This window comes from Coregonus lavaretus, assembly GCF_964263955.1.
Source record: "Coregonus lavaretus genome assembly, chromosome: 11".
In the NCBI taxonomy this organism is placed as follows: domain Eukaryota; kingdom Metazoa; phylum Chordata; class Actinopteri; order Salmoniformes; family Salmonidae; genus Coregonus; species Coregonus lavaretus.
Window position 1 is genome coordinate 2,874,824 of NC_139998.1, and position 23,272 is coordinate 2,898,095.

Sequence of the window (23,272 nt, forward strand, 5' to 3'; positions counted from 1 at the left end):
ATGTGCCAAGCTTATAGAGACATACCCCAAGAGACTTGCAGCTGTAATTGCTGCAAAAGGTGGGGGTGGGGGGGGGGGGGGGGTGAATAGTTATGCACGCTCAAGTTTTCAGTTTTGTTGTCTTATTTCTTGTTTGTTTCACCCCAAAAATATTTTGCATCTTCAAAATGGTAGGCATGTTGTGTAAATCAAATACAAACACCCAAAAAATATATTTAAATTCCAGGTTGTAAGGCAACAAAATAGGAAAAATGCCAAGGGGGGTGAATACTTTCGCAAGCCACTGTATATGTTCAAGAGGGTGGTCAAATTTGTCTCCACTTTTGTGGATTGGGGTGATCAGTCCTTGGTTCCAAATACTGGGGAAGATGCCAGAGCTAAGGATGATGTTAAAGAGTTTAAGTATAGCCAATTGGAATTTGTGGTCTATATATTTTATCATTTCATTGAGGATACCATCAACACCACAGGCCTTTTTGGGTTGGAGGGTTTGTATTTTGCCCTGTAGTTCATTCAATGTAATTGGAGAATCCAGTGGGTTCTGGTAGTCTTTAATAGTTGATTCTAAGATTTGCATTTGATCATGTATATTTTTTGGCTATTTGTTCTTTTTTATAGGGCCAAAAAGATTGGAGAAGTGATTTATCCATACATCTCCATTTTGGATAGATAGCTCTTCGTGTTGTTGTTTATTTAGTGTTTTCCAATTTTCCCAGAAGTGGTTAGAGTCTGGATTCTTCAATTACATTGAGTTGATTTCTGACATGCTGTTCCTTCTTTTTCCGTAGCGTATTTCTGTATTGTTTTAGTGATTCACCATAGTGAATGCGTAGGCTCAGGTTTTCTGGGTCTCTATGTTTTTGGTTGGATAGGTTTTTCCATTCTTCATCAAACCATTTCTCATTGTTGTTACTTTTCTTTGGTTTTCTATTAGAGATTTTTAGATTTGATAGGGAAGCTGAGAGGTGAAATATACTGTTTAGGTTTTCTACTGCCAAGTCTACACATTCACTATTACAGTGGAACGTTTTGTTGTTGCCTAATTGTTTTTTTGGTAGGTTTTGACACTACTTTCCTTCCATCTATAGCATTTCTTAATATTATTCAGTTCCTTTGGCTTTGATGCCTCATGATTGAGTATTGCTCTGTTCAAGTAGACTGTGATTTTGCCGTGGTCTGATAGGGGTGTCAGTGGGCTGACTGAACGCTCGGAGAGACTCTGGGTTGAGGTCAGTGATAAAGTAGTCTACAGTACTACTGCCAAGAGATGAGCTATAGGTGTACCTACCATAGGAGTCCCCTCGAAGCCTACCATTGACTATGTACATACCCAGAGTGCTACAGAGCTGCAGGAGTTATGACCCGTTTTTGTTGGTTATGTTGTCGTAGTTGTGCCTAGGGGGGCATATGGGGGAGGGAATGCTGTCACCTCCAGGTAGGTGTTTGTCCCCCTGTGTGCTGAGGGTGTCAGGTTCTTGTCCAGTTCTGGTATTTAGGTCGCCACAGACTAGTACATGTCCCTGGGTCTGGAAATGATTGATTTCCCCCTCCAGGATGGAGAAGCTGTCTTCATTATGGAGACTCTAGTGTTGGGATATAGGTAGCACACAGGAGGATATTTTTCTCTGTTGAGATCATTTCCTTTTGAATTTCTAGCCAAATGTAAAATGTTCCTGTTTTGATTAATTTAATAGAGTGAGTTAGGTCTGCTTTATACCAAATTAGCATACCCCCTGAGTCCCTTCCCTGTTTCACACCTGGTAGTTTGGTGGATAGGACTACCAGCTCTCTGTAACCTAGAGGACAACCAGTGGGTCTGTAGGATGACAATGTCTGTATTTCCGATTTCTTTGGTGAAGTCCAGGTTCCTGCTCTTTAGGCCAAAGGCAGATGACCTCAGGCCTTGGATATTCCACTCACTCACTCACTCACTCACTCACTCAGCAACAGCCTGCCTCACTGCCTGACAGTCAGCAACAGGTCACAGTGAAATATATATTTTCTAAGAGAAATGCCATGGCTGCCACGGTGCACCTTAGAAATATCCCAAAAACACGCGACCAATACATTTTCACCCGCGACATCGTTATCAAAGTAGCCCAATTTGCAAGAAAACTGCGAACATGACAACACTGCCACGAGCGCCTGAAGAATATGCGCATGCGTACTGCAAGGGATCAATGTAGGGGCGGAACTTTACCTTATATGGGCGGAACGCGCAGAACGTTGCAGATAGAAATATCACATCTAGAACAGTTACAGGCTGTTCTCTCGACAACAATGTTCCAATGATAAACGCGATACATTTCTATCTTCACCAGTCTGAATTTTGCGCACCACTGCTCCTCTTGGCTGAGTACATGCATTTCCTATTACAACAAGGCGGACCAGAGCAGAAGATAACCATTGAAGCTTGTGGATTATTTATCTAGTTTTCACATTCTGGAGAATTTCGAGAAAATCTGTGTGCTGATCTCACTAGTTTGTGACTGGGTTGAGCTGTTTCAGCGGTTTACATTCGCTCTATGGTTGAGACGCCGTCGTGTTGTTTTCATCAAGATCAAGAATACTGACTGCATATTTTAATTGAAGCGAATGTAGATTGCAGCTGTCTCTGGCATCTATTCCATCCACGCGCTGGCTGCCTCTGCGTTCTATCAATAGGGATGCATCTATTGACATTTAGTTCCATTTGATAGGTAAGCTGTTGCAACATCCGCTGCTGCACGACCGTTGTTGCCCTATGTAATTGACTGCTCTTCAAACAAACAAATGGACAGATCCAGAATCATGAGGGGATCTCGAATATTAATAATCTAGCTGCTTGCATCGTGTGTTCTAACCCACTCTGCATCTTCCAAAACCACAGGTATTATGGCTGCTGCTTCTCATAGTTGTAGAGGGGTGGGATGGTCAGATTATTTTGAGTTTTAGGGCCCATAGGAGCTCTGCTCAAAAGTAGTGCACTATGTAGGAAATGGGGTGCCATTTGGGAAGCATTCACTGTCTTGTACAGTAGCTTGCCCAATGACGAGTCACATAGCCTAACTGTTGACAAAGTTCAAGGAACTGAAGCTCAGTCAGTTTTTTTCCTTCTTATCACTTTGATCTATTTGCATGGTGTGAAGGATTGGTGTGATCGCAATGCTGAGGCTCACCCTTTGATCAGGCAAGCAGTGTTTCAAACCGTAGAGACACAGTATCTGATGATGACCACTTGTTCTGACTGTAGCCAGCCGATTGGTGAGCATCATGATCTTTAGGCAACGAGATGCCTCATGCCATAACCGCCAGGATAGCACACACACTCAGTATTATTGCTCTGAGATTGTGCGCTTAGGAATGTGGTGATGGAAAGAGGCGTGATCTCTATCTGCCTCTTTCTCTCGCTCTCTCTCTCTCTACCACTTCCTCTGGCACTCTGGGTGCAGCAGTAGCAGCAGCTGTGTCAGAACCACCAAACAGCCTCCGCTGTCCTCCTCTCTTCTCCCTGGGCTCACAGAAAGGCAGCATTATGCCTGGTAGTCCAGGAGGGTACAAGGGGTAAAAATGGAGTGGCAGAGGGTATCGCTGAGCTGCCAGATGGTGTCCTGGCTGCCTCTCAAGATGGTGTCACTGAGCCTTTCGCATCGCCAAGCCAGAAACATGTTATCTATGCTGGGATGGATGGGCAGCTTTGGAAGACTTGGCTGAAATAGGGCTTTGACCGCTTACATGTCTGTGTGGATGTTGGGGTATTGCTCTTTGGCATCCATCAAATTACAAGTTAATTATGCTGTAATAAATACATTCAAAATCTTACTCACCAGAGCTTGCATTAAAAAGCAACAGTCACACTCACAGGAATCTAAGTCAAGTTCAGATAATACCCTTGGGCCAAGGCAACAATTCTGTGTGGGTGTGTATGTGTGTACATCTGTCAAAGAGACAGAATGCCCCACTTGGGCCAAGGCAGTAGTTCTTTCAGCTCAGTAAGGCCACTGACCTCTGTCACTGACCCTCTCTATGGACAATAGCCAGCATGCAGAGTCACAATTCTCACACACAGATAGCTCCTCTGTATCCGGATGGAGCTACACAACACAGAGAACAGAGAATGGCAAACCAGTGAAAGATCGGATGGAACTAAATGAGTAAAACTGTTACCCCGACTTGCTGGCTGGGCCTGGCTGGCAGTCATGCATGGCTGTGACGCAGTGCCTAGCCTGATCAAGTGGTGTAAACCAAAACCTCTTAGCACTTTGGAGGTAGCAGGAAGATGCTTTCTCACACTGCCTGTAGTGGCTAGCTTGGAAACCAAACTGAAAAGCTCAGTTTCACCTTTGTTTTACTTCACAATATCAACAGGAGCATATCGGTTTGGGCTCCAGGCAATGTAGTGACTGCGAGTGGAATGCTCAATGCTGCCTATGTTGATGGTGATAATGCTGCCTGTAGTGTAATGCCCTCCTTGCCAGTGGAATATTGCTGGTGATAATGCAGTATAATTATATCCACCAGCCAGGTCAAATAGTGAACTGTCCTAATGTGACTCACTTTGCTTTACCATTACCATTACATAGCCTAGGGCCCTAAGTGTAGTCTAGTATTGGCACAGCTGTGTCTTCCTTACATCATCAGGCAGGCATATCCAGGTCAGATGGTGAACTGTCCTAATGACTTTGTTTTAGAAAACAGTAGTATACTTTTAACATCCCATAGGGAAATACGCTTTGCAACAGTACATGACATACAGATGACATATATACAGCGGGGTCTGAAATTATTGACACCCTTGATAAAGATGAGCAAAAATGACTGTATAAAATGAATAATTCTAATCTTGAGCTATATTGTATGCACTTCAAAATGCAATTGCTCAGAGAAAAATATTTTGTTTAACGAGTAATATATATTTTCTCAGAAAAAGTAGGGGTCAAAAGTTTTCAATACCTCACCATGCAAAGATAATGGCACTGAGCCTTTTTCTAAAATGTTTTATGAGTTGGATAACACACTGGGAGGGATCTTAGACCATTCCTCCATACAGAATCCTTCCAGATCCTTGATATCCTTCGTCTGCCCTTATGGACTGCCCTCTTCAATTCAAACCACAGGTTAGGCATTCTAATTTCTACTCCAAACCCACCACTGGTGTGCATGGCCAAAGAGCTCTATTTTCATGTCATCTGACAAATGCACTGGTTTCACTCCAAGTGCCAATGCCGTTGAGCAAACTCCAGGCGTTTACATTTGTTGGATGAGGATGTCATGAAAATACAGTTCTTTGGCCATGCACACCAGTGGTGGATTTGGCGTTGAAATGAGAACGCATGAGCAGAAAAGAACCCCATACATACTGTAAAGAATGGTTTTGGATCTTTGATGTTATGGGGCTATTTTGCTTTCACTGGTCCTGGGGCCCTTGTTAAGGTCAACGGCAGCATGAACTTTACCCAGTACCTACCAGGACATTTTAGCCAAAAACCTGGTTGCCTCCACCAGGAGGCTGAAACTTAACCGCAAGTGGATCTTCGAGCAAGACAATAACCCTAAGCACTACACATCAAAATCCCCAAAGAGATTGTTAATTGTCCACAAAATCAACATTTTGCAATGGCCATCTTTCTCCAGACTTGAAACCCATTGACAACCTGTGGTTTGAATTGAAAAAGGAAGTCCATAAGCGCAGACAAAGGATGTTAAGGATCTGGAAGGATTCTGTATGGAGGAATGGTCTAAGATCCCTCCCAATGTGTTATCCAACTCATAAAACATTTAAGAAAAAGGGCCAGTGCCGTTATCTTCGCAAGGTGATGTATAGAAAACAGGGGTGTCAATAATTTTTACCCCCACCTTTTTAGGAGAAAAAATATATTACTTGTTAAACAAAATCTCTTTCTCTGAGCAATTGTATTAGTATAACATTTTAGCATACAATATAACTCAGTATTTCTGTTATTTATTTTATACAATCATTTTTACTCATCTTTATCAAGGGTGCCCGACCAGACAGACGTGCATTAATACACACTATTGCCACAGCTGTCTTTTCCCTATATAATCTTCTACTGTAGAAAAATGATCATGTGATTTCTTTTACCTGTGGCTACTTGTAAATTACACTATTTCCAGAAAGGCCCATTCTGTAATTCTCATTGTAAACAAATGTTCCTACTGTACCCCACAGCTACAAATGTAAAACTAGCTTCTTCTCCAACTGAGAGATGTTCAATGCTTTTGAACAATATGTCGATCCGCTGGTTGTAGCTAGTGGGGTTAACAGGCTGTAGTTGTCAACAATATATTCTCCTGTGGTTGTGTTCATTTGGCACCAAATGGGACTGAAACAGGGAGGAACCAATTTGACTTTTTGTTTTCTGTTGCGAAATGTTTTCTGTTGTAAACAAAGTAATGCGACCGTTTGGCTGAGCTGAGGTTAGGCCTAGCCGACTTGGCGGATGCAAAGCTGACTTGAACGGGTCTGGTCTAGTCTGGATGCAAACCCTTGACATTTGCAGTGGGATTTTCCCCTGCTGCGCTGATGGACGCACACACAGCTCTGAAATGACAGCCATGTATTTCCCTTACTGTTGATCTAAAAGGGAGACTGTTTGACACCTAGTCACAACTTTACTTTTACGAGCCTCTCAAAACTTTACTGTAAAAATCAACAACAACATGCTTTTGTTGCTTGTGTATACTCATCTGAATTAATCTAACCAAAACTGTAAAACCGACAATTAAACCACTATTTCTGGGGGGTGTTAATTAGGTGCTAAATGGAAGAAAACGGGAAGACTTGAAACTAGTGGTGTTGCTGACTTGCCGGGTCCAGCTGTTGTCCCTGAGGTGGATGAGGTTGTGTCTATGTTCTTGACTTCCTGCTCTGTGGCTCCACAGGAACATCTGCAACCTGTCAGCCTGTCTGTCTGTCAGACCCAGCTGGATGGCCCTGTGGCACGCTCTCCTCTCAGAACTACTTTACCCACTGTACCAGTGGCTCTCTCACTATATGCATCGCCTATAGTGTACCTGGCTAAGACTCTGTCTGTCTGTCAGACCCAGCTGGATGGCCCTGTGGCACGCTCTCCTCTCAGAAGTACTTTACTCACTGTACCAGGCCCTGCTGCTTCCCTGCACCAGGCTAACTGCTGCATGGGGGCATAGCAAAAGCAGCCCAGGTCTAAAAACGATCTACCTCACTCTTCCAGGCTATGGCTGTCTCTGTCTCCTGTTTCTACCTCTCTCTCGTCTCCCTCCCTCCCTCTCCCTCCTTGGCCCTGGCTTCTCCCCTGCTGCTGCTGTAAAGGCCTGATAGCAGGGCAGCAGCAGCTAACAGCAGCATCAAAGTATCAGGCTGTAGTCAAACAGAGCATCCTCAACCAAACGGAGCCCCAGAGGGACAGAATGAGAGGGGGGATGAACGCACACACACACACACACACACACACACACACACACACACACACACACACACACACACACACACACACACAGTATGAGAATGGGTACTGAGACCCCCTACACGGCTGGAGGGAGGGAGGGAGGGAGGGAGGGAGGGAGAGAGAGAGAGAGAGATTGGGGCACACAGGGATAATTACTGAGGCATTGTCTGCGTCTCAAATGGCACCCTATTCCCTACATAGTGCATTACTTTTGACTGGAACCTTATGGGCCCTGGTCAAAAGTAGTGCACTATTTATGAAATCAGATGCCATTTGGGATGCAACCATGGTGCAGGGCTGGTAGTGGGAGCATGGTGGTTATTATGTTTGTGCACATCTCAAGGTCCACGGTTAGCCATTATGTAGTCTTTCTGTTGCAGGGCTATTTCAGTGTTTGATGCAATTAGGCCTAGATACTGTATGTAGGCTAATGATTGAGAATTCAGCATAATAGTATACTTTTACATGTGATACTAAATAAAGAATCTGGACAGATCACTTCTCACTCACCTTGCCTAATATCATTATCTAACCATAGTTGTCTATGCATTGCTGTTTTTGTCTGTGAGTTCTGCAGTGTTTTCATGTAGCTTAGTGAGCTAGGGTAGTGCACCCACTGCAACAAGGGTGTGGCAGACATGTTCTAAGGTCTGAGGAGGGAATTCTCCATACCTTCATACCTATCTACCTGTCTCGTCTTGCTGCTAGGTCTACTGGCTGCTGTTGAAGAAAGCCTAGAACCAATTGTTCCTCTACATGCATACATTAGTTTAGACTCGAGTAGACACACCACTCATCTTGCACAAGACATTTAGCAACTTGACGGAAAATGTTGAAAAACCTGTTTGCTTTGCTTTGAACCCAATTGGATGAGAATGAATGGCAGAAGGGATTGGTGTTTGCAAGGCTATTCTCCACTTGTTTTGTTTTTCGGTTGATAAGATAAGATCATGACTTTATTATCACTCATGGGGACATTTAGGACAGTTCTAGACAAGATACATTTACGTCATTTAGCAGACGCTTTTACCCAGAGCGACTTACAGTTAGTGAGTGCGTACATTTTCATACTGGCCCCCCGTGGGAAACAAACCCACAACCCTGGCGTTGCAAGTGCCATGCTCTACCAACTGAGCTACTGGGGACTATAAATACAATCAACAAGGAAAAAGAAAGTTAATGTGCGATGGTGTGGACTAAGTTTCCCCTCAGTGTTTCTTTATCAGTATCATAGGGCTGTATGGTTCATGGTGTATTTAGCTGTGCCTCTAGTCTGTACCAGTATCACAGGATGTCTCCATACTTAGGCTCCCAACTGGTTTGTGTTAACCACTGGTTTGTGATTTGGAGTGCATGGCCCTCTGTCTCTGGTTATGTACAGTAGTGTTCGTTAGCTGTGCCTCTGTAGTCTGTAGTCAGTAGCCGTAGTATCACAGAGCACATCGTGTCTCCATGCTGAGACAGGTTCTCATTGAAGCTAACTTCCTGGTTCCTGATGTAGCCTCAGGCACATGTCACGCACGGCAGCAGGCCTTGTACTCTACTGCCCTTCTGTACGGCTTGCACTGCAGCATGTAGGCTATATACCAACACACTGTGTGTGAAACCTTATTGTGTGCTGGAGTCTGGTGTCCTTCAGCAAGGATGTAACCTGGGTTCACTTCGCTGAATTGTCAGTCAGGAACCCAGGCTAGCAGAGATGTAGCCTGCAACAGTCAGAGAATACCCTACACTAAAGACCTCTGGAACTAAAGTGTGTCTTACCCACAGACTGTATCAGATCAGGGCTGATTGACTACTCAGAGACATGGGTGACAGTAGGAACTGAACTGAACTGAACTAGCTCACAAAGACTGTGTTGTCTGCTTCCTGAAAAGGGAAAGGCTGTGGTTCCATGAAGAGGGAGCCTTCTGGAAACGGCTATAGCCCTTATCTATTAAATGTGACACCAAGACATGCTGAATTATGTTCCATTCACTCACACACACTGGGATGGTAGCCTGCTGCCACTATGATGTTGGTCTATTCAAGGACTTTTCCATATTTCACTGAGCTATTGCTGAAAAAGGAAAATCCAAAGTGTCATCCCAGGCAGGCGTGGTCCTTGTTGTTGACCCATTCCATAGTTGGTGATGTCACTGCTCCACTGGGGACTTTGCCCAGACCCATCCTTTTGCTATCTATCAGTAAAAACAAAAAACTGCTGTATTATCATACAGATAAATCTAAATGTAAACATAGAGATAAATCAAATTTGATATCTGTGTTTATTGACTTCAAAACATCAGTTGATTGATGGGTTTCTTCTTGTTGTAGTTCTAAACTGCAAAAGTCTGGTGATTGATGTTTCATCATCATGAGATGTATTATCACTAACTTAAGAGCAGTTGTTTAGATCTACTGCTCTGACAGCCTCTCCCCCTCATCTATTTCTTTCTACATGTATGTAGAAATTGTGTGCAAGCGCATTGAGGCAGGACCTGATAGAGGGCCACAGCATGTGGTTTACGCCTCAAACATTTCTGCACCATGTGGAACTGAACAGCCTTAGCCCATGTGTCATGGTAGTTCAGAGATCTTAAGACTGGGAGGATCCCTTCAAATATTTGGATTCTTCTGCTGCGCCAAAGATATGGCGCACATGTTTTATTTTACTATCCGTGTGGGGACCAAACAATTGATTCCCATTCAAAATTCCCATTAAATTTTCTCTAACTCTAAACCTAACCTTAACCCCTAACCCTAACTCCTAAACCTAACCCTTAACCCAACCCTAAACCTAACCTCTAAGCCTAAAATAGCATTTTCCTTGTGGGGACCGCCGAAATGTCCCCACTTTTTCCTTGTTTTACTATCCTTGTGAGGACTTCTGGTTCCCTCGAGAATAGTTAAAACACACACACATACTAACTGCCTTGACCTGACTTATGTCATTCTGTTAAAAATGTGACTGTCTGTAATGTAGTAACAATGGAGGAAGCATGTGTGTTTTCAAAGGGAAGAGTGTTAGGCCTTACTTTGTCTCTCTTACTATCAGTTGCTGCAGCCTAGCTGTAATACTAATGCTGAGCAGTCACTGTCTGTGCTCTGTCTTACTCTTTCTCTCTGTCTCTCTCGCTCTCTGTTTCTCTCTCGCTCTCGCTCTCGCTCTCGCTCTCGCTCTCGCTCTCTTTCTCAGCGACCCCCACCCTAGTGTAGGATTAATCACAGTCTGGGCTCTCTGTCAGGCAGGAAGTTCACCATCCGCAGTCCATTTAGCTCTTTAATGGGTTTTCTCTGACATGTCCGCGGGAGGAAGTGACCTCATGTTGTGGCACAAGATGCTAGTTACTCAGCCAGGGTCATGTTCATTTGTGAGCACAATGTAAAACGTTTTAAAAACGTTTCACAACGGGAAATGAAAATGAGTGTTTCTTATTGGACCAGGACCCTGTTTGAGTGTTTTCTTTTGTTTGGTTCCCTAATGAACACAGCCCAGAACTCATCTATGGGAACTGACCCTGGCTGAAAGGAAGTGGTTTGTCCTGTGATGATGACATCACCCATGGGCCATGCATTCACCACTCATGTCATGTGGCTCTGCTGCTTTTCATTTGTTAGGCCTCGTGGAAATACTTACTGTATGTCAATACAACCATAGGTCACTGACTGCATCAAATATAATGAAAGAAGTTGTAACTGACTGACCGCAGTAAATAGAAAATAAATACTTTTTACTGTAAATGCTTCCCTCCCTATGGTCAATGTCTTCTCATCTAGAAGAGAAAATAAAGATTGAGGAGAATCCTGTAATGATCCTACCACTAGTATTCTCAGTGTTTAGGATAACTATATTAAGCCCTAGTAGGTCAACTAAGTCAACTTTAGACTTTTTCAAATATACTCCATATACTGTGTACAAAACATTAAGAACACCTTCATCGCCAGGAATGTGTTGGAACTCATCTATGGACAGACACTGGCCTGGTTGGGGGTGTTGTTCACTCCTCTGCTTCCTGCTTCTACATGAAGAAGGCTAGTGTAATGATAAACTGCCAGTCCCCTAGGAAGCCCTATAGAGCCAGTCAGATGACCATCTTCATCACACTCCTCTGCTTCCCTTCATTCCTGGGGACTGCCGTGTGTGTTACCTACACTATGTGGAGTATCCGTCCGTCTGAGTCATGCGGTCCGTTCCGTAGCCTGTCCACTATGTTCCAGTCAGGGAAGCTATGGGGGAAGGAGTTGGAGAGACACAACCTGGCCTGGCTAGCCTGGGCTCACAGCTACATCGTGGAGAACCCTCCGTTTCTGTTCCTGGCTGCTGGGATCTTCCTGATAGTGATTTACTTCAACACCCAGGTGGTGGATGGACAGAGGAAGATCATCAGTCTGCTGCAAGAGCAGATAGAAAACATAATGTCTCAACTAATGTGACTTAACCCTTTATAACAGTGTTAAACAGATAGAAAACATACACCTCCTTTTATTGCAATACTAATGTCATAACACTGTAATAAATATTTACCTTTAGAAAACATCTGAAACCCTACCTCTTCAAAGAGTATCTTAAATAATCCCAAATAGAGACTTTGCTGATAGCTACTTTATTGAGAAATGTTTTTACTTACTATGACTAATGTGGTTGTCTCACCTAGCTATATTAAGATGTATGCACTGACTGTAAGCCGCTCTGGATAAGAGCGTCTGCTAAATTACTAAAATAATAATATTGAGTTGCCCTCCGAGCAGCTTCAATTCGTCGGGGCATGGACTCTACAAGGTGTCGAAAGCGTTCCACAGGGGTGCTGGCCCATGTTGACGCCAATGCTTCCCACAGTTGTCTCAAGGCTTAAAAATCCTTCTTGAACCTTTCTCCTCCCTTTCATCTACACTGATTTTGAAGTGGATTTAACAAGTGACATCAGTAAGGGATCATAGCTTTCACCTGGTCAGTCTATGTCATGGAAAGTTCATAATGTGTTGTACACTCAGTGTATATTTGGAGTATCTGAAGTTTCATCTCCTAGAATGTGGGCTGGGAGAGTGAAATGTTGCTGAAAACGAGTATTATTGATTTGACCAGGCAATGAGCAGCCCACCCTGTTGCTGTTGTGACATCGTAATGGAAACTTGCTTCACCACAGTTGTGAAAGTGAGATGGGAAAAAAAAAACTTACTTCTGCTTTCTGGCACTGGCGGTAACCGAGTGTTATTTATATTCTCTCTCTCTTTGGACCTTGTCAAACCCATTCTTGTAATGATTCAATACTTTTACTCCATCTAAAAATATATCTGACCACCTACATGAAACATCATGGTCGAAGTAAATCTGTACTTCCCATTTCTACTTTCCCATTTCCATATTTGACATTGTGGATTGGTCTACTGAATATCCCAATTGATTGTTGTGTTTTAGGTGATGACTGTCTACTTAGGTTGTCCACTGTATTGCCTGTAACGGTCTCTTCTCTCTCTCCGCAGGTATTTGTGTATGTGATGGTAGCGTCTGGTGTGTGAGGCCTGTAAGAGGAGACCCACTGCCTCCTCCCCTTCAGGATGTCTGAACCCCAGGTGAGACCAGGAGATGATAAACAGATATGGCTACTTCATGTCGAATATAGAGATACACTATACCACCTACGATCATTGAACTGGTTTATTGCAGGGTTGGGGTCAATTCAATTGTAATTCCTCATTGCTTTTCACCCCGATAACCACTCCTGTCCCTCAGACACCAACATGGCCTCAGGGCACAGAGTGTGTGGCCAAATACAACTTTAAGGGCACCACAGAGCAGGACCTGCCCTTCAACAAAGGAGATGTCTTAACCATTATCGTGGTGACTAAGGTAAAGTTCCTAACTCTCTGTTAGGAGGCAGGTAGTCTTTTCCTATAGCCTCCATGTCTCTGGCAAGGGAGACTAGAAAACAGGCCAAACGGTCCAATGATTTACAGTTTGAGTAAAGATATAAGTAGACTCAATCTTTCTGTCATATTTCTTGAAATTTCTACACTTACATATAAAAAGAACATAGTTTTAAAAAATAGTTACGTTTTAAAGGAGGAACTTTTGGGTTGTTGTTTCAGTAATGTTCTCTATCGCTGTACAGTATTTACTCAGTCAATCCTGATCTGATACAGAGTTATGGTGACATTTTCTTTTCCAGGACCCTAACTGGTACAAAGCCAAGAACACAGCAGGTCGAGAAGGCACCATCCCAGCTAACTATGTCCAGAAGAGGGAAGGGGTGAAGCAAGGGGGCAAGCTGAGTCTAATGCCGTAAGTACAGTACAGTCATCATAGCCTGGTTAAACCAGACTGAATCCTTCAAAACATTGTTGGAAGTACACTCATCACTCCATGTTGTACTGAAATGACTTCCCATAAATGCACTGCCTGTGTGGTGTTGTTACATTACTTACCGGTAGTGTAGTAACACAACAAAGATATGGGTACCTTTTTTAGGTTCAACAGTCAGTAAGTTACTAGGGTATCGTTCAGCGCTCGCCAACCTTGTTCCTGGAGAGCTATCCTCCTGTAGGTTTTTGCTCCAACCCAAGTAACTAACCTGATTCAGCTTATCAACCCGCTAATTATTAGAATCAGGTGCGCTAGATTAGGGTTGGAGTGAAAACCTACAGGACAGTAGCTCTCCAGGAACAGGGTTGGAGAGCCCTAGTTCAAGTTTATTATGCCATTTCTAGGTATTGGAATACATACATAGGAATGTGTTTTTGTAAGAGCTCTCAACAATTAAAGCATAGAAATGTGAAGTACCTGTATAATATAAAAGTGAAAGCACTCTATGAAACAAATAAGAGAGGGCTCAGGTTTAGATGACACCATGAGTTGCAGTTTACAGGTCAGACTATAGTGACTGTGATACTAAATCTGGTTAAAAGGGTTTGTTTTTCAGGATGTTTCTGTGTGGTTGTAGAGTACAGATAGGCTGTGAAGCCACTGTTATGTGAATAGAAACCACAGTTGGGCCGAGCTAGGGCTGGGCTGGGCTGAGTCCTGGCTCTGTCTGACTGCAGCCCTGTAATTGTAGCTAGTGCACTTCTGTGTCTGTTTCCAGCTCTCGTGTGTGTGTGCACTGCCGTTTCTAGGTATAAGCAACAAAAGCGGCTGCTTAAGGCCCCACGGTGGGTGGGTGGGGGGGGGGGAGTCAGTTGGGTTCTCAACTTAATGTTAGTTAGGAAAGTAGAATACACAAGGTGCAATTTCAAAATGTCATAGTGCCTCAGCAGTTTTCTTCTTATTATGTCAGTCACTGACAATCACTCAATTAGCCGATGTCAGCTAACATTTTCTACATTTCTAGGTGAGTTAGTCTAACCAGCTATCTAAACCTTAAGCAGTAATCATGGCCAAATGACTGACCTAGCACACAAGGCACGTCATATGAACATGGCATAAGTCATGGGTAAAATGTGTAGAACTGCAGGAAATTGGCTTTAGATCTTGCTTAGGGCCCCCAAAAAGCAAGAAATGGCTGTGTGTGTGTTCAGCTCTGCACTGCTGTGTGTGCACTGCACGGTTTCCTGTTGAATCTAGAAATATCCCGCATTCAGCCACATGCCTAAGTTCTAAGAAAAGTGTGTGTTTGTGTGTCTGCACATAGGCTGCGTATCTCTTTTTCACTAATTGGTCTTTTGACCAATTAGATCAGCTGTTTTGCCAAGACTCTTTTTAGACGCATTATCTTTTTAGATGTATTATTAGTGTTAGTGATTGTGGTGGGTGTTGCTGTAAAAGCACTTTGTGACAACAACTGTTGACGTAAAAACATCTTTATAAACAAATGTGATGTGATTGATTTAATTAATCCCCCTCGACCCCCTCCAGATGGTTCCATGGTAAGATAACTAGGGAGCAGGCTGAGAGTCTCCTGATCCCCCCAGAGATGGGCCTGTACCTGGTGAGGGAGAGCACCAACTACCCTGGGGACTATACTCTGTGTGTGAGTTGCGACGGCAAGGTGGAGCATTACCGCATTGTCTACAAGGAGGGAAAGCTCAGCATCGACGAGGAGGCGTTCTTCGAGAACCTCATGCAGCTTGTAGAGGTGTGGGGAAGAAATCAAATGAAATAGTTATCTTCGGGCCAGTTTCCCAGACACAGATTAAGTCTATTGCTGGACTTAATTATCTATTGAGCATGCTTTTTAGTCAAGGAGTTAATTAATCTGGGTCTGGGATCTGTCCCTTCTTGGTCAAATAAAGCTGTCTATTATTTTACAACCAGAGTGTGTGAGCCATACAAATGGTGTGACCAAGTGTATACTGAGTTGATTTCCCTGTTAGCTACTGTAGGTGCTCTGGCCTCTGCAACTGTTCCCTCATCACAGCCACACACACAGTTCCTGGAACAAATACACTGAACAGGAAGTGACAAAGAGGAAGTGATAGCGGCAGGCTCCAGATCATTTCACCTTTAGACACCCAACCGCCGGGTTTCACTTTCAAAACCACCCTCTCTCTTCCTTCATCCATCTGGCGACACACTATACATTAACTCAGTTTTGGAGTAATTTTGTTGGTCTCAAAAAAGCATGTCAGTTATTATTTGAAAGCCCATTAGGTGCTGTTGACATGCATTTTTGAAAACATGTTTTTAACCATGCTGCCCTCTGTTGGTTACGGCTAGTATGAATGAGTCCAATACAAATAGAATGTATCAATTGAACCTTTGCAACGAAGACCAATACATTCAGTTCAATTTTGTTCAATTTTCATTTATTCCGTTATCCCACATTTTTATGATGTCATCAATATTGGCAATCTTTTCCCATTCTTGGCCTATGTTATTGGCCAACGTCTTCTCTCCCTGTCCTCAGCACTATACCAAAGATGCAGACGGTCTCTGCACCAAACTGATCAAGCCGAAGCTGGAGGAGGGTACTGTGGCAGCCCAGGATGAGTTCTCCAGGAGCGGCTGGGCTCTCAACAGGAAGGAACTCAATATCCACCAGTCTATAGGGAAAGGAGAGTTTGGAGGCAAGTGGCTTTGTGAAAACGTGTGTCTGTAGCGGTGTTTAAATAGGTTTGATCATTGACAACTCTGTTATAACCTGTTCTAGGCAGTCTTCTCCAGCTTAATCCACCTCATTCCGGTTCTCTTGGAGTGTGTGAATGTGGTTTAGTTAATTCTCTCATTCTCACTCACGTTTCTCTTTTCCTCAGATGTGAAGGTAGGAGACTACAGAGGGACCAAAGTAGCGGTGAAGTGTATCAAACACGATGCTACAGCACAGGCCTTCATCGCTGAAGCTTCAGTCATGACGTAAGTTAGAGCCTGAACCAAACTTCTGTTACATGTTCACTTTCAGTCAGTCAACTTCAGTACAACATACTATGGGTAATCGCACTCTCGCGACTTCAATTGAAGAATGAAAATCACACCTGACAAGGCCAATGAAATCCGTGCCTCTTGGAAGCCCTGCCTTCCACAGGTAATAAGCGTGAGGCTCGGATTCATTCAATTATTCCGCTTTTCACCTCGATGTAAGCAGGAACGATTCATGCTACTAAAACTAACAATTGGAACGAGACTGTCTTACGTTGCGCCAACTAAATTGCCCCTTCGTGGTAGAGCGTGCTCACCCCCTGGACATTGTGTGCTGAAGTTTGTATGGTTCTCATAGTTTCCTAATCACGAAAAATTTGTTATTCTTCGGATTGCTTTGCCTGGCTATAGCAATAAGTTAGATGGCTAACGAAACGATGAAGGCTAACAAGCCGGATTCGGGTTCGCGACAATGCCCAAATGAGTAAAAAGATACTTACTTTTGTTGTCTTGTATGTCTCTGCTCGGTGCATACTCTGGCTGCCCTCACTTGAATCAGTTTGTGTGCGGGACTATGGGATGGCTGGCACGGTTCACCTACAAGTCCGCGGCACAGGTTCTCTTGACAATCGTGTAGTATTCGTTAGGGGGCTTGGTGTTTCCGATAGTGACTTCCTCTGCCTGGTGCCCGTACCTCGGCTGAGTCTGAGTTGCGGGACGTGGTAATGGATTGAGTCGTTGGTCGGGTCAAATGTCTCCCAGCTCCTGTGCGCTCTGTCGCCGGTTATGGGAGGCTATTCGAAGAGAGAGGGCGGACAGGGTCTGTGGCTACCCCCCCCCCCGCCGCCTGTGTCTGCCTTGGTTAAGCACCGTTTGCCTCTCTTCCCAGATTTATTGCTGAAGGATCCGGTCCTACGTAGACTTTCGAGACCAGGCTAGCTAACAAGCGATGCATAGCGTGCTAGCCAGGTTAACTAACTCGCAGAGTTAACGGTGGAATTGCTTCGGTAGCTCTCTTGTTTAGTATACGTAGCGTTAAGTCGCTTGGTTATTCTAAACGGACCGTGCTGCGGTCAAAGAGGCTAGCTAGCCTAAAAGCCTCATCATGGCTAACGTCAGCTAGCATGCATAACGTCCGGTGAATTAAGCTTACTAGTGTTCCCCCAGCGTTATGGCAACCCCTTTCCTATTTTAAATTCCTGGAGTTGGAGGGAGTGGAGAAAGCAGGTTTGGCAAGCAAAGCCGGAGATTTGGTTCCTATGGGCCTGGCCCCTGAGAGGGCCAATCTGATGGCTAGATGGTTACCTCCGAACATTATTGCTACTATTCAGTCCACTAGGGCGCCCTCCACAAGGGGTCTGTATGCGTATAAGTGGCAAGCGTTTGAGCTCTGGTGCCAAGATAAAGGGCTGGTTCCTTTTCAGTGCTATGTGAGGGACATCCTTATGTTCCTACAGGAGCTTTTCGAGCAGGGCATTCTCCACTTTAAAAGTGTTCATAGGCGCTATTTCAGGGTGTTGTGGGAATTGACGGCACCACACCGGGGGCCCAGCCTATGGTCGTGCTGTTCCTGAAAGGTGTGCGCCATCTTAGACCGGTCTCTAAACCTATTGCGCCCACATGGGACTTGGCTTTGGTTTTGGAGGCGCAGTGTGCGGCTCCTTTTGAGCCTCTGGAGTCAGTGGATCTGAAGATCCTCTCCTACAAGACCTCCCTGCTCATGGCTTTGACCTCGGCTAAACATGTTGGGGACCTCCAAGCGTTATCTGTACACCCTTTCGGTACTCAGTTCGTCCCGTCTAAATGCAGCTTTCTCCCCCCGAAAGTGGTTATGTCCTACAGGTCTTTAGCTTTTGCGCTATTTCTCTTTTTTCACTTCCTAATTTTGCTTCTGAAGAGCAACGGAGGTTACATGCCCTGTGTCCAGTACGAACTTACGCACGTACATTGAATGGACCCGGGATACCAGGTTATGTGACCAACTTTTTGCCTGTTTTGCTAATCCAGCTCGCGGTGGGGCGCTCTCGATATAGATCTGTCTGTCTATATCCATCTATCTATCTATCTATCTATCTATCTAAGCAGCGTCTCTCCCACTGGAGTACTGGACACTCCTACAGCTCCCGCAAGGCAGGGAGCCCACGAGCCTTGTCATCGATGTCTATTTTTTTCAATTTAATACATCATTTTTGGCAGTAACCCTCCAAAAGGTCATTCATAAACCTTTTCAGTTTCCATATGTATTAGGAAGCTAAGTGTTTGTTTTTTGGGCTTCAGGAATGTGACTGAAAAAGTGCCTCAGGCCTTGAAAATAAAACATTTTACTGATTGAAAGTAAAAGGGGATATCGGTGAACAGATGCCGTGGTCAAGGCTACAACGGCTTACTTAGCTTACTCAGGTGTTCAAAAGCGCATATCAGACTGAGAGCCTAATGCCTTTTAGGTAGTTCTTTATGAGTTTTAGTTTAGAAAAAGATCTCTACGCAGAAGCGACAGTTACAGGGATGGTAAAAACAGCTTGATTGCCATAGCAAAATCAGAGAAAGTGGTGCGCAAAATACAGCAGTTCTGCAACATCTTTAATTGAGCCTCTCATTCTCCTTAATTGCTGGCCTCAACACATTACGGAAAGAGATTAACTTTATAGGAAGCTCTGGAGACAGGTCATCAGGATACTGGACAGCCAATCGATTGGCAGATGCAAACAGATTATCATATTTAGCGGACAACAGTTCTTGAGGGCTTGAACAAAAAAAACTGTTTGCGATTTGTGAACCGGCATTTGAGTTGTGTGGTTGCAATATCAACAGTCCCTTATCTCTGGTATATCTTGGCATGCATCATTCAAGACTAAGTTTAAATTGTGTTCAGCACAATGGACATATCATGCACAATGTCTCAGGAAAGACTGTCTGTATATAAAACAGTCGGGCCCGCATCCTTTGCACACACAAAAGGAGGACTACAGGGGAGTCTCAAGTTGGATTTAATTTAGTATCCGTTGGGGTCGGCTTAGGGCGGGATTCCATTTCCCCATAGTATGTTATACCGAAGTTGACTGACTGAAAGGGAACGTAACGTTATGACTATAACTACTGTTCCCTAAAGGAGGGAAACGAGGTACAACACGGTGAAGAGCGGTATTAAAGGAATGAATCCGAGCCTAACGCTTATCACCTGTGGAAGGCGGGGCTTCCAGCCAGGTGTGGTTTTTATTGACCTTGTCAGGCATGATTCAATCAAAGTCGCGAGAGTGTGACTACCCATAGTATGTTGTACCTCGATTCCCTCCTTCAGGGAACAGTAGTTATAGATAACATTACGTTATCAATCTCTCTAGCAATCGCTTTCCGTCCTCATTGTGTAATTGTTTTCCTTGTTTACTACAGGCAACTGAGACACAATAACCTGGTCCAGTTGCTAGGTGTCATCGTTGAGGAGAAGGGAAGCCTGTTTATCGTCACTGAGTACATGGCCAAGGTAGGTGGCTCCTATGATTAAGTTAAATAAAGGTAATGCAATAATAGATAGATAGATAGATAGATAAAGAACCAGAGATCATTGAAGACCTCTCTCTATTTTGCCCCCTCAGGGCAGTCTAGTGGACTACCTACGCTCCAGAGGTCGGACAGTGCTGGGTGGGGATTCCCTACTCAAGTTCTCAGTGTGAGCATGATAATGATTTCTCCCTACATCTTGAATAATGTTATCAGAAGTTTGCTGACAGGGGCTTATAGCGGCCCGTTGGAAATGTAACATTGTCAATGCCTCTTTAAATGTCAACCGTTCCCCTCCCTCTCCTCCGTAGTGACGTGTGTGAGGCCATGGAGTATCTGGAGGCCAACAACTTTGTCCACAGAGACCTGGCGGCCCGTAACGTTCTGGTGTCAGACGACAACATCGCCAAGGTCAGCGACTTCGGCCTGACCAAGGAGGCCTCGTCTAATCAGGACACGGCCAAACTGCCCATCAAGTGGACCTCACCAGAGGCCCTGAGGGAAAAGGTAGGTTAGTGTAACGGAGATAAGAATGTGCCGTAAGCTCACTCCACAGCTAGCTTGAAATGTCGCCAATGGTGCTATTGGATTGGATCCTTTTCTATTGGTCAGCTGGTTCGTACGTTGTCAAGGAGGGTGGTCACGTGTGTTAGCGAGGCAGAGGACCCCAGGTTGGAGCCGTGGTAAAGACAGTTTACCCTGAGTTGTACTCAGAGAGGGATGAAGCTATACTGCTGAACTAGCACACTGACATTGGTTTCACTAGTCACTTTCCTTATTGTCTTTAGGAGCATACCCTGAATCTCAAATCAACCCTTTAGGAACTTGTTTAAATCGGAGAGGATTGGATAGGTATAAGCAATATGGTAGCAATTCCACCTAGTCTATCAGAGGGCAAGATGGCGCTACCACCATATTGCTTACACCTATCCAATCCTCTGAGATCTATAGGGAGAAGGGGTTAGGGGTCGATTTGGGATTTAAGGTATAGAAATGTTATTGTACTGCTGATTTCCACCATTTCTATAATATACTGTATGTTTTACACATTAAAATAAGCTTTACGGAAAGACTGTCTTTCCTTCTGTCTGTTGATAAACAGAAATTCTCCACCAAGTCAGACGTGTGGAGCTATGGGATCTTGCTGTGGGAGATCTACTCCTTTGGACGAGTGCCTTACCCCAGAATTGTAAGTATATTTTTGCCTTTAGAAAGTCAGTCACTCAACTTACTGTTAGTTAGGATATAATACACAATGTGCAATTTTGACATTTGGTAGTGCATCAGCAGTTTTCCTCTTGTATGTCAGTCACCGACAGTCACTCAATTAGCCCATGTCAGCTAACATTTGATAGATTGCTAGGTAAGTTAGTCTAGCCAGCTATCTAAACCTTGTAGTAATCATGGCCAAATTACTGACTTGCCCAGGGGCCCTGACCTCAAGGGGGCCGCCATTGATTTTGTTAGTCATTCTCACTCCGATATCATATGAACATGGCATAAGTCATGGCAAAATGTGTAGAACTGCAGGAAATTAGCTTTAAAACGGCAACATTTTCTCACCATCCCATGGGAAAATATGTCGAACTGCAGTAAAATTTGCATTAAAACTCTAAATTTTCCTCTCCGCCCAATGACGAAATGAGTAGAATCGCAAAAAGCTAGAAACTGCCCTGTGAATAAGATTGATTGGGCAGGTGTTACAAATTGTGACAGCTGTAGAGTATATGAATTTGCCAGTTAAGAGTCAATGTAGTAAATTTGAAATGTCGACACTGCTATTATGGTCCAGTATAATACTATTTATTTCAATGTTGAGTCAACATTCTGTCAGGTTATGTTCTTTAGTGATAATGACACCATAGAAATGTAATACAAAATAGATATAAAGTAATTCATAATCAAAATGTATTACATTTCTACAAATATACTACTCCCATCTCATCTCCTTCTCGTCATCCCCCCTTCTATTGCCCCAGCCTCTAAAGGACGTGGTACCACGCGTAGAGAAGGGTTACAAGATGGATGCCCCAGACGGTTGTCCTGAGGTGGTGTATGAGGTCATGAAACAGTGCTGGACCCTGGACCCCCTGGTGCGGCCATGCTTTAGAGTCCTCAGGGAGAAACTGCAGCATATCCTAGCCAAGGAGCTCTACCTGTGATGGAATAGGAAGAGGAGGTGAAAGGGGAAGTGGACAAGGATGGCTCTCCTTTCATTGAGGGAAGAGGGGGATGGAGAGGGAGGACAACAGAGAGAAGTAGGACGGACAAGGATTGCTCTTCTTTCATGATGGGCCAAAGCCTGACATTATCAAGACCTCAGAGATCCTCCTTCCTCTCTTATAAAAAATAATAATAATTGATTCCCATCAGATTGTGTTCTTGTGTTAAAGTTCACTTGTTTTATAATTTCTCATTCTGTTGAAATGTTGTTGCCACATGTTGGCATCTTTTTTACGCCCCCCCTCCCCCCCCCCCCCCCCCCCCCCCCCTCCCCTCCCCTCCCCATTCTACAGTACATTAGTGGTTGTATCTGTCTGATCGACTACAGTGTGTACTCCAGTGTCCAACAAACCCACCCTGGCCTGTTGTGAGGTACTATACTTCTTTCACACTATCGTGCCGACCATAACCATACCGTGCTGGCTTCAATAGTTTCTTTTCACGTGGTCCTTTCCAGCACAGTTACAGGAAATTTGACGTCTACCTAGCCAGGCCGGTGCAGTTTATCTCGGCTAGTGTGAATCAACCCCAAGTCAGGTAAAACACTTCCCATGTCCCTGCTCTCTACCCATACAGTGTAAGATAGTATTTAACTGGGGTAACAATCTGTGCCAAAATGCCTCCAGAACACAGGGCTATCCCCACAGATACTTCACGCCTCCTCTACACGCTTGCCTTTTTATTTCAATTTTTGAATGTGTCTTTTATGTTTTTAAACATTTGTTTATTTTCGTTACACATCCTCCTGTCTTATGGACATAAGTGTTTATCTGATATTTATCAAACTGGAAAGCAGGATAAATCCTCCACGAAAAAGTGACTGAATTCAACATTTCAGGACGACGTGCAACAT

At 44.1% G+C, this 23,272-nt stretch overlaps 1 protein-coding gene across 1 annotated transcript; it reads left to right on the plus strand.

Annotated features, from left to right (window-relative positions):
- Nucleotides 1–2,321: 2,321 nt before the first annotated feature.
- LOC311136760 (tyrosine-protein kinase CSK-like) lies at nt 2,322–22,622 on the plus strand. The gene is made up of 12 exons (XM_084171034.1): nt 2,322–2,699; nt 12,891–12,980; nt 13,141–13,257; nt 13,577–13,689; nt 15,259–15,478; nt 16,250–16,409; nt 16,596–16,695; nt 20,089–20,179; nt 20,292–20,365; nt 20,508–20,703; nt 21,299–21,385; nt 22,176–22,622. The coding sequence occupies exons 2-12, from the start codon at nt 12,966–12,968 to the stop codon at nt 22,356–22,358; spliced, it is 1,356 nt and encodes a 451-aa protein (XP_084027160.1). The 5' UTR covers nt 2,322–2,699; nt 12,891–12,965; the 3' UTR covers nt 22,359–22,622.
- The last annotated feature ends 650 nt before the right edge of the window (nt 22,623–23,272 follow it).

Excerpts from the sequence above, each read along its gene's own strand:
- LOC311136760 (XM_084171034.1), top strand. Across the intron at positions 13,690-15,258 it reads GGCAAGCTGAGTCTAATGCC|ATGGTTCCATGGTAAGATAA; the intron begins GTAAGTACAGTA and ends GACCCCCTCCAG. Across the intron at positions 20,704-21,298 it reads CAGAGGCCCTGAGGGAAAAG|AAATTCTCCACCAAGTCAGA; the intron begins GTAGGTTAGTGT and ends GTTGATAAACAG.